This window comes from Zeus faber, assembly GCF_960531495.2.
Source record: "Zeus faber genome assembly, chromosome: 10".
NCBI lineage: Eukaryota > Metazoa > Chordata > Actinopteri > Zeiformes > Zeidae > Zeus > Zeus faber.
The window spans coordinates 22,598,959-22,610,516 of record NC_137199.1 but is presented as its reverse complement, the minus strand read 5'-3'; the positions used below and the strand labels follow the sequence as shown (position 1 = coordinate 22,610,516).

General features: G+C 50.2%; 1 protein-coding gene across 1 annotated transcript; it reads left to right on the top strand.

Moving 5' to 3' along the window:
* Positions 1–1,558: 1,558 nt before the first annotated feature.
* LOC307235939 (progesterone receptor-like) lies at positions 1,559–11,284 on the top strand (the record flags this gene model as incomplete). The annotated part of the gene is made up of 9 exons (XM_080008198.1): positions 1,559–2,280; positions 3,711–3,853; positions 4,151–4,267; positions 4,675–4,809; positions 5,078–5,287; positions 6,305–6,449; positions 7,624–7,754; positions 8,331–8,482; positions 9,773–11,284. The coding sequence occupies 9 exons, from the start codon at positions 1,559–1,561 to the stop codon at positions 9,935–9,937; spliced, it is 1,920 nt and encodes a 639-aa protein (XP_079864324.1). The 3' UTR covers positions 9,938–11,284.
* Between the last annotated feature and the right edge of the window lie 274 nt (positions 11,285–11,558).

Here is an 11,558-nt window from a genome sequence, read left to right as displayed (position 1 = left end):
GAATGAGAGGAGCGGCATGATAAATACGCCGCCCGTGATCGTAGGGGTAGGGGGAAGAAGAGGGCTGAAGCTCCCAGACGGGGTTGGGGGACACCGGACCAGGAAGGAGCCCCCCGAATACCGATTCCGGTGGGGGGGTGGGCGATCGTGGCTTAGAGCCCCCCCGGAGCCGAAGGAGCCGCCAGAAGCCGAAAACGGCGGGCGAAGCAGGAGGAGAGTGTGTGGGATTGAACGGCGTCCGCTTGAGCCGCCGGCGGCTGCCACTCGAGAGGGGGTCCGAGTCGGCTGGGTTGGCGCTGGTCAGGCTGTACCGTAACGGCTGAGACCGAAGCGGACGCCACGGCGCGGCCACAGACACAGCCAAGTAGCCGTGAGAGTCCTTTAATGAGGCTCAGGCAGAAGACGGGTGGGGTCAAACCAGGAAATCGCTCCGTAAGGCCAACGATCGGAAAAGGGGCAGACGAAGGGGGTAAATCCAGAATCCACACGGCGAGAACGGGGTCAGAACCGGGCGGGGTCAAGGATACAGAACGAGACCCCGCAAAGCTGAGGGAAAGGGAAGGTGCGATGAAGCTGGCACCACCTGAGTGAACAGCAGCAGGTTGTTGCTGTATATGATAGGAGACATGCTGTCACAATGCCATGATGTCACAGTTCTGATTGGAGGGAGGCCGATTGGGACGGGCAGAACTCTCGGAGCGACCGAAACTAAGCCGCGACAAAACCGCACTATAATAGTAAAGGGGAAAAACCGGGCAGTCCAAGTGGCATAAAACAGTGAATATCACATAAGGAAAAGAAACAAACAATTTGAAGACAACATGATTATGTAGGGAGCCGTGCGGTGTAGCTACGACAGGAGTAATATGTACTGTGTGATATGACCGTTTTGGCGCGAGTGCATTTGTCACCTTGTCGGGGCCACTGCACAGGGCAGCTCCTCCTAACGGATGTTATTGTGCCAAATCTGCCACTCATCAAATTGCAAGACGAACATTACACCTGTAAGACACAAAAAAATACATGCAAATATTCCATCACGGCCGGTTTGATGAATATTTTGGTGCATATTGTGCTTTGTAATGGAAAAAAAAGATCAAGAGAAACCTGCCCCGTGTGGACATCAAAAAAACTGAAACATCTGGTCAACTTTGGAGCAAGTCGGTGACAGGCCGGTCACCTGAAACAACTACTTTTTCAGCGGGTCCGGGCGCACATCTCACCATTTCGAGGCGATCGGCACCGGCCGTTTCGGGGCGAAACGGCGTTTTTGGTGAAGCGCTGAGATGCAAGAGGTGGAAAGTTAGCGGACCCTTCGCTCCGGGGTCGTTCCCCGGACGCGAAGCTGCGACGACGTCTAATCTTCCTGCGTGCGTGCGTGCGTGCGTGCGCGCTTTTTCCTGTTTTTTTCTTTTCTGCGTTCCCTTCGTCGACTTCAGGAGGAGGCGTTTTCGCACCGAGGGAACACTTTCTCAACACACCCCCCTCCCCTCCCCACCCCCGTGTGAGAGCGGCGTTCGTCGTTGTCGACTCATAAGGCAGCGGCCGCGGAGAAAACATGTCTTTCCGCGTGCGTGAAGAAGAACCGCGCAGCTCCACCACGGCCGCCGCGCTCAGCAGCGCCGTGTCCGTGTCGCTGGGTTTGGATTCTGGCGCGCACCCGAGCGACGCGCTCCAGGGTTCGGAGTTTCGGGCGGCGGGTGACGCGAGCTCGGAAGCGAACGGGCGAGACCCGGGCGAGACGCACGCAGAGGACGCGTTCAGTCGCGGGGCGGCGTGTCACGGCGCGTACCCGGTGAGCTGCATGGATCTGCTCCAGTCCGACGAGGCGGCGGCGGCGGCGGCGGCGGCGCACGGCCAGAGCCTGGCGCGCTACCTGTGCAGGGAGTCTCACTTGTTTACGAGCGGCGCCATGGACGAACGACCCGTCCCCTCTCAGCTGGACGAGCTGCTGTCCGCGCAGCCCTACCCCATCCACCCCGGGAGCCCCGCGCAGTTCAGGGACGCGGCGGGGACCTGGCGCGCCAGCGAGCGGGCGGAGCGGAGCGGATCCGGCGGAAACAGTGCGTTCTGTAAATACTGTAACTATGGACAACAGCCCTTTGGAGCCAGGGAGCGCTGCTACTGCGTCCTCGCCGATGACGGTGGCGGCGTGCGGGCAGAGACGGCACCGGGTTCCGGAGCAGTGGAAAGTTACCAAAGTGCGATTGCCCAGCGGCATTATTCCACAATCAAGACCGAGACCACAGGATGGCTGGAATACACTCCTGACTCCGTCAGGTAAAACGTTAATAACGTGTGTGTGTGTGTGTGTGTGTGTGTGTGTGTGTGTGTGTGTGTGTGTGTGTGTGTGTGTGTGTGTGTGTGTGTGTGTGTGTGTGTGTGTGTGTGTGTGTGTGTGTGTGTGTGTTGTGTGTGTATGTATCATTTTATATATATTGGAAAAGCTTATTTACATTTTTGCAATTAAACTTCACATGATGAAGGGAAGGGCAGGAGGGCAGCTGTCCCTCGACTGACCTATATCTCAGTGAACGCGGCACATTTGGCACGTACCCCGCTTAATTCCCCTCAGGGGCTCTATACCGTTTTGTCAACATGCTGTTATTGGAACATGTGCCAGGTATATTTCAGAAACTTGCTGTGACCCCCCCGAGGCTGCTGTACAGTAGAGACTGATTGTACTGTCAGCGTTCAATCATTTTCACGGCCGCAGCGCTCAAATGCCATTAGGCTTTGACTGAGGCAAACTTGGCAAAGCCCTGCTATATTGCAGACAACCATTTACCAAGGTGGAATAATTGAATGGCAGCGTATTCCTTGCGATCAGAAGTATTTAGCATAGATAAAAGTTTAAATGTAAAATTGGATTGAAGGATTAACGTTACATAGCGATCGGCCAAATGTAGGATAAACATAGCGACTTAAATCTGAGGTTTGATGTAAGTACATTAGCAGGTGTCCTTGGCTGTGGGTCTATCTGCCTGTCTGTCTGTCTGTCTGTCTGTCTGGATGCTTGTCCCTGCTTCTCCCTGGTGTGTGATCCAACGAAATAAGACGATCCAAAAATATATAATAATTAACAGTAGCCCATGTGAATTAATGTTTGGGATGTTCTGTAACATTTATATGTTACCAATTGTTTGTGTTTGTGTTTGTGTGTGCGTGTGCGTGTGTGTGGCTATTCAAAAGCCTCTGATTAAACATAAGCGTTTACCAAACCCAGATAAGACTAAGATTCTTTCTTTCCTAGAGTTCTGCCCCTCCCAATCGGCCTCCCTCCAATCAGATCTGTGACATCACAGCATTGTGACAACATGTCTTCTATGCCCACCTTATACTGTGTACACACCACTCCGGTACCTTCCACCCAGCTTTCCAGGGTCTCCTTCCGTATCCTTGCCTGCCCGGCTCTGAACGGAATGGATAAACCCGTCGCCTTGACTGAATTCCTGGTTTGACCTCCTCGCCTGTCCCCCACCTCTTCTGCCCGTTACGTCTACTTCACTGTGTCTGTGGTCGTGCTGTCGGGTTCAAGCCTGTGCCGCGTGTTACGGCGTTGGCGCCTCGTATAAGAATGTTGATTTACACCTTTTACACTTTCTAATGTGTCAATTACTTCTTGATTCTGACCATGCATTTTGCGTTGCGAACGAGAGCTTTGCTCCGAATCGCTCTTAAATAAAGGTTATCTATCTATTTACATCCAGGTATGAGGGTATGTTTCCAGGTATGAGTGTGTATCTGACGGACCGCAGAGTGTGTCAGGTGTGTGGCGACGACGCCTCGGGTTGTCACTATGGAGCAGTCACCTGTGGCAGCTGCAAGGTATTCTTCAAGCGGGCGGCAGCAGGTGGGTCTCTGTCACAAACACGCACAGACACAGGCGCGTGCACACACACACACGCACACACACACACACACACACACACGCACACACACGCACACACACGCACACACATACCATATTGCTTGCAAGCTTGTTCAATTAACTAGGTCCACCCACTCACTCTTGCAGGCAGAGCACAGTGACCTCAGATAATAGAGCGAGCATTTGCTATCCGTTCGTGCCTACATGTTGTTGCTATGAATGATAATTTGGGAATTGCTCATGCACCACCCTCATCTGCAAAACGGTCCGTGTCCCCAGGTAAGCAGAACCACCTGTGCGCCAGCCGCAACGACTGCACCATCGACAAGCTGAGGCGAAAGAACTGCGCCTCGTGCCGCTTAAAAAGGTGCTTCCTGGCGGGGATGAGCCTCAAAGGTCAGAGCCTCATTGTTTGAATATCGTTTTGGAGACATTGATTGAGAACAAGTAAAAAAAAAAAATGTAATAAAAAAAAGGGGCGGCGGGAGAGTCGTCGACAAGATCAGATCCCGTGAATGCCCTGGGTCTGGATCAGGTAATCAGATGTTCCAGCCTCGACTCACCGTAACAAATAGAGTGCAGCAATGGACACTCAAATCACAATTTTGAGAACCCCCGAACTACAGCATTATGGCAATGGATGACTTTGATATTTTTCTACAATTTTTATTAAATTTTTTAACTTATCAAGGCCATTACCTTGATAAGCTCTGTTCCCTTATTTCCCCTGTCTGTCGACATGTACCCCGCATTTGTCAGAAAGTGCTCTGTTTTGGTTTTATTAATTTGTTGGCCGTCATCAGGCCGCAGGCTAAAAGGACAAGGAACAAGGACGAGGAACGGGGAGGAAGAGCAGCCACACGCGTCATGGGCAGTTGTAGAAAGGGTTGGAAAGAAGGACAGAGTCTTGGAACCTGGAGCCGTCATCCAAACTCAAGGTACCCCAGGACTGTTGGACATGTAAATTTGATGCCGACGTGCTTTCCACGGAATTGGCACCTGGCTTACGGTTACGTGTAAAATATTCAATATGTTCCCATTAAAAATATGGAGTATGAGGGGGCTGGAAAGGAAAACATATGCCACAACAGTGTGGTTAGAACGTGGATATCATACTTTTATATTGTTATTTTTACTTTGGTCGGTGAAAATCCCGTCGCGTGGCGTGTGCTACTTTGGCCGCCCGCTGTGCTCTCGTGTCCGCAGTGTTGTCCCAGCCTTTGGTTCCGGCCCCGGCCCCCACCCTGCTTCCCGACCTGTCCCTGCTCAACCTGCTGCAGACCATCGAGCCCATGGTGGTGAACGCCGGGCACGACCACGGGCTGGCGGACAGCCCCGCCTGCCTGCTCACCAGCCTCAACGAGCTGGGGGAGCGACAACTGGTCACCGTGGTGCGCTGGGCCAAGGCGCTGCCAGGCGAGGGGGCTGCTTATTTTTATTATTATTATTACCTGTTAAGCGCCGCAGTTAATAACTCCTCTCTCCTGACATTCGCATTGCTGGCCTAGTTGTGAAAGGGCAATTTTATTTTGAGAAAAGAAAAAAAAAAATAAAATAGACAAGAGGCAGCGTCGTGCGGCGTCGGGCGGGTTTTTCAAAGAAGAGTTGAATAAAGTAAAAAGTAAAATAACAAGGATACAATGAAATAGATATGAAGGAGAAACCGCAACAGAATGAATCAACTGCAGTTCCAACTATTAAACCAAATTTAGCTGAGGTATGCAGATTATTTACTCAACATTCAAGGTCAGCTTCCCCATAAGTTTCAAGGCCCTGCCAGGCAATGCTGGTCCGATAAACTACTGACACGGCGCAGTCTGGGTCAAAACCAAAGCACGCCAGTTCCACACTTGGCGCCGAGCTGGGACGAGAAGAAGGTGGTTTTTTTTCTTTAGGTGTAATCTGAAACATACGACTGTTCATAATATTTGTCTCTTAACAAACGCAATTAAGCCGACGTTACAGAGAGTAAACGTGGCTCAGTACGCCATCTACCGGTTGGAATGGAACAACGCGTGCAGGGGTGACGGCCGCCTTCGGTTCTAACTTTTAGTGGCTCTCCACGTCACAAATTCACAAATGTCACAAAAATAAATGCTGGAAAGAAATGTATAGAAGGGCGCTCCAGTCCCCGTGGCGTGGGTGGAGTGAGGGTCAAGCCAGGGGCCGAAATTGAGTCTTTTAATCACATGCCTCCAAAAACAGCGTTTTTCAGATTTCAGCCACTAGGGGGCGATAGATCCATGCATAACCTCAGCCTGGAGACTGTAGGAAAACACCAGCCCAGACTAGGCAGGCAGTGACGTCACTCAGAACCCCTGAGTTTTGTACAATGCCACGTCACATTTTTCACCTTAAAGTGAATGTCGATGAGAAAAATGATTGTCAACTTTTTTTTTTTTTTTGTCTTTTTTTGTTATTGACCTGGAGCAGGTTTCCGAGACCTGCACGTGGACGACCGGATGTCAGTGATCCAGTCCTCGTGGATGGGGGTTATGGTGTTCGCTCTGGGCTGGAGGTCCTACACCCTGACCAACAGTTCCCTTCTCTACTTTGCGCCAGACTTGGTCTTCAATGAGTAAGTAAGAAAAAGAAAATGAAAAATTTATAATAATCAATAAAAAACACTTTCTCCCTCGAATCGTTGACCTGACTTATTATTATAGCGACTTAATTCCCGTGAAAGTTAAAGTGAAACAAATACGTGCCTCGGCATTCGTCGACGTCCGTTCAGAGTGTGTCTTCGATTACCGTGTCAAACGAACCCCAAATGACTGCGTGATTGTTGACACCCTGGCGAGGACATCGATTTCACACGTCGCCGCGGCGTTGAAAAGAAAACCCAACCCTGTGTAAGGAAAAACACCAGACGGGGGTTTTTGTCCTTTTTTGCTTTTTCTTTTTGTTTTGTTTTGTTTTGTTTTGTTTTAGCCGGGATGGCGCCGCTCTCCCCTTGCGTCGGCTGCACGTGGCCGCAGAGGGATCACCTCACGTTATTTATTCCCTTTCATCCCCACCTGAAGCCTCAGGTGGGCGCTCAGTCGATTCCTTTCATCTCAACTCGCCACGACTCCCGCCGTGACCTCCTCCTAACCGCTGCCCAAAGTGTACCCTTCTGTTGCGATCGTTAGATTGCTCTAATCGGGGGAAGCCGTTTAAAAACAACAACAACAAAACTCGAGATATTTATCTCCGCTTACATGGGCGAGCTGCGTTCAGAGCGGAACCGGGCGTCGGCGCTCGCTCGCGTTTGGAACCCCGGAGGCGGGGGGCGGGCGGGGCCCCCGCGGCGGCCCGCCGCCCCGGCTTCCCCCTCCTCCGCCGGCGTTCCATGCAGCCCAAAAATAAAATAAAAGTGCTCATTCGCTCTGCATTAGACCTCTGTCACTCCGGCCGGCCGCCGCCGACCTGCGCGGTAATGGATACGCCCGCCCTTCCATCTGACCCTCATTTTTCCGTCTCTCTGTCTCTCATTCCCTTTTTCTATTATCCATCTCCTTCATTTTTTCTCACTTCCTTCCACGGGCCCGTTTTTTCCTCTCCATCTCCTCTCTCACCCCCCCCCCCCCCACCCCCCACTCCTTCTATTAAGGCTCTTTTCTGGTGCCATTAATTGTCACCCTCTTTTCTCCCTCTGATGCCACCCCTCACCTCTCCCTCTCTCTCTCAATTCTGCTTTCGTGGCATGACAGTTATTACAATAGTGTCTCTCTCTCTCTCCCTCTCTCTCTCTCTCTCGCTCGCTCGCGCAGGCAGCGGATGCATGTGTCCAGCATGTACGAGCACTGTGTGAGGATGCAGCTGCTCTCCCAGAGGTTCTGCATGCTGCGGATCACCCAGGAGGAGTTCCTCTGCATGAAGGCCCTGCTCCTCTTCAGCATCAGTGAGTCGCTCCGACAGAAACAGGAACACAGCGCACCCGCCTCGAACACACACACACACACACACACACCCCGCCCGAACGCCCCACTGGTCGCCTCCCTCTCCTTTTCTCCCTCGTTTACCGCCGTAGCCGTCACAGGAAGAGGCCACGTCCCGAAATTGCCGTTCCAGTTTTCCTGCCCACGTTGTCGTCTGACGCTTCTGTTTGTCTTTCCAGGCACGTGTTGTTTGTTTGTTTGTTTCTGTGTTGGAAAAGTAATGATGATCATTTGTTTATAGATCAAAACGTGGTAAGATCGTTCTCCAAAACTCTGCTCTTGTCACCCCGCAGGTCGTCCACAGGGTTATTGCCGCAGTTCTTGATGATTAAAGAATGAATAAAGAGTTGCGTTGCAGGTTGAGAAGTTGAACTCCACTTGCAGAATTACTCTGTCATAGATGCAAGGTCATACAAATACTCTGTGTTGTATGCCCAGCATGCTGACAGCAAAGGAATTAGAAAACAACAACAACAACAACAATAATTATAATATGAGATAAAAATCCTCAGGAGTGACTCTCTTTCTGCCCCCTCCAGTACCCGTGGAGGGCCTGAGGAACCAGCACTGTTTCAATGAGCTGCGGACCTCCTACATTAACGAGCTGGACCGCTTGGCGAGCCGCTACGGGGAGACCACCCGCATGCACAGGCTGTTCCAGCTCACGCAGCTGCTCGACTACCTTCACCCGGTAACAGAACAGTCCTGCCGCACAAAAACAAAAAAGGACCCTGCATGCGTCTGACTTTGAACTGCAAAAGACCTCTGACTCTGTGTGCGTGTGTGCGTGTGTGCGTGTGTGCGTGCGTGTGTGCGTGTGTGCGTGTGTGCGTGTGTGTGTGTGTGTGTGTGTGTGTGTGAGAGATGAGCGGCATCCCACCTGCTATTTTACCCCAAAGTATCAAGGATTGTTACCAGTTCGAGCACACACAGTACTTTGATAGATAGCTCACAGTCTTTAAGTCTTTAAGCTCCCATATTGCACTCCATTTCAACAGGTTTAACTTAATAATAATATAAATATAATATAATTTGTCTCTGACGTCCCCGAAACATGCTTTTTAAGTTTTATTATTTTTTTGGTGGATGAAAATACCACTCGGATTATGCATTCTAGCCGTTGTAACATGCCTCTAAACCATGCTGTTGTCGACGAGATCCTGTGTGTGCCGCTTTAAATGCAAATGAGTTACTGCTCCCCACGCACCACTCCACAACTTGTTTGTTGCTTGCTTGGTGGGTGGGGCGTGGGGCGCTCTCTCTATCACCCCGTTACGCACAGGCTATTTATTTATTTTTTCCTCATTCGATTAGGAAACGGAGGAAGAGAATCCCGGGGGGTGGGGGGGGGGGGTCACGCTTTCTGAAATGGGGAGCCCGCCGACGGGAGTCGTCTTTTTTTTCACCGCTTGTGTGTCGGCAGGCCCATCAGAGGCCCGGATGTACGTGCACAAGCGCTGGGAAAGGTTGACTTTTTTTCCTTTTCCCCCATCCTGGGTCCCCTTGAACGGTGCTTTTGAAACACAAACTAGGAGCGGTTGAGTGATTAATGATTAAATCGGGAGTGTGACGCCGTTTTAAAAAAATGCACGACTCTGGTCTGGATTGCTACACGCACGCCATCGGGGGGTCATGTTGCCGCCGTTGCCTTCTCGGCGCCCGGCGCTCGCTGGAATAGATTTTCAAGATTTAACCGAGCGCGTCATGAATTTTATTTTTTTATTTTTTCCTGGCGGGTTAAAGTCTAAAGGTTGTCCGCCTCGTCAGGTCTGGCCCCGGAGGCTTTGTTAGGCTGGGCAAATCAGAACTTTTTCTAAATGATAGTAATTTGGTTGCCGAAGCCCCTTAAAGGCTTATATTTAATTGAACCATTTATACCCTCTAGGTTTTTTTGTTTTTTGTTTTTTTTTGTTCAACACTTAGGTTTTTAATGTCAACCGCACTCATTGTTAAGATAATTGTCCTGTGATTTCCGTCTCAGGTTGTGAAGAAGCTCCACCAGTTCACCTACGACCTTTTCATCCAGGCCCAGTCGCTGCAGATTCACGTCAGCTTCCCGGAGATGATCGGAGAGATAGTGAGCGTTCACGTGCCCAAGATCCTGACGGGCATGGTGAAGCCCATCCTCTTTCACAAGGGCGCCTAGCAACGGCTGGCAGGCCCCCGCCCCCGGGTGCTCGCACTCGTGGTTCACTCCAGTTCCCGGAGCCCTTTCGCGTGACACCAGAAACCCTGGGGGGGGGGGTCAGAAAATCAATCTAGCTTGTGTTTTTTTTGTTTTTTTTTTCCCAAACCTTTTTTTAATAGAGGAGGGGGAAAAAAAAAAAAAAGAAAACAGGTCAATTAGGGCGGTGGCTGGCACGTGGTTCGGGAGCTTACGTGTGATGTAATGACGCCTCATTCGTAAATCCTCTCGCTGCCAATTTCACTTACACGTACATCGTATGTTCCTCGTGCAAAGCTGATCTGGAAAGTTGTCTTTTACTCTGGAACCTTTTTTTTTTTTTTTTTTTTTTTTGCCGTGCATTCCTCCATCGATCGCCTTGGCGATGTCCATCTGTATTTATACCACTGGCATGCGGTCTCGTTCTCACTGGTTGTGCTTGATAGTGCTCGGCAAGGATTGGGCTGTACTGTATTATCTTCCCAAATTCACGCTGACGTCGAGGTGGGGGCACGGAGGGCGGATGCCCGCGGTTTGGCGCATGCCCGCGGTTTGGCAGATGCCCGCGGTTTGGCGGCGGCGGCGTTTTGTTGTATTTCCGCCTCTTTGTAGAGATGTATATGAACAAGGGCTTCCCCTACTCATAGAAATTTTGCGTTGCCTGAGAGTCGATAGGGTTTTTAAAATACTTTTAAGAAATTCTTGGTTCTTAAAGTCGATCACGAGATCCGGTTTAAAAAAATAAAGAGGCTTTCCCCTTCCTATCTTCCTGCTTAATTAACGCTGAACTGTTGTGTCAAATTACTACATATTTTCGGAACACTACTGTCATACCAAAGATGTGTTTGTATTTTTCTTAAACAAAAAAAAAAGCAACGAACTGATGCTACTTGACGACGACCCCCGACGTCCAATTCATCGACTTAGAAAGAAGGCAAGGCAAACGCTCTCTTTTGTTTTGACTGCTGCTTGTTTTTTCTTTTTGTTTTTTTCAGTGTAATATGGTTATACAAAAGCATGTTTTTTGCTCCGAATGGATTTTTCACTGTTTTCTAATCTTTCACTAAACTGTTACTTACCAGTGCTTATACTCTGTCGAACCTTTGCATTTGTCGTAGCTGTTGATCTCCAGGAAACCTTTGTTTTAGCTTCCTTCCAAGTACTGAGGTTCTGGTGACTGCCTGTTTCTTACAACTATATTCGGCTTTATGTGTAACACAATGTGAAGCATGAGTGTGTATTGTCTGCTTATATACAGAGCCATAATGACAAACATTGCATAGTTTTCCAAATAAAGGTGCATTCGTCCACAGATGCTTTACAATGACAGCTGCCCGTGCTGCCGGTCCCTCGTCTCGTCCATTCTTTTCTCACGTGGATCTGTCTCCGCCCGAGTCCATCCGAGGGTTAGGGTGCTCCTGGTCCCACCACAAGAAATACACCACCCTTCTGTTGTACAGGCTGGGGTTGCACGTTATAAATGAGACTCCTGTGTTATACTGCCATCTAGAGGGGGATCTGCAGCAGCTGCAGGACCATCTGCTGGATCTGCCACGTAATGTAATTCTACAGAGAAACAGCTTTTGTACAAGGTTATCGAATT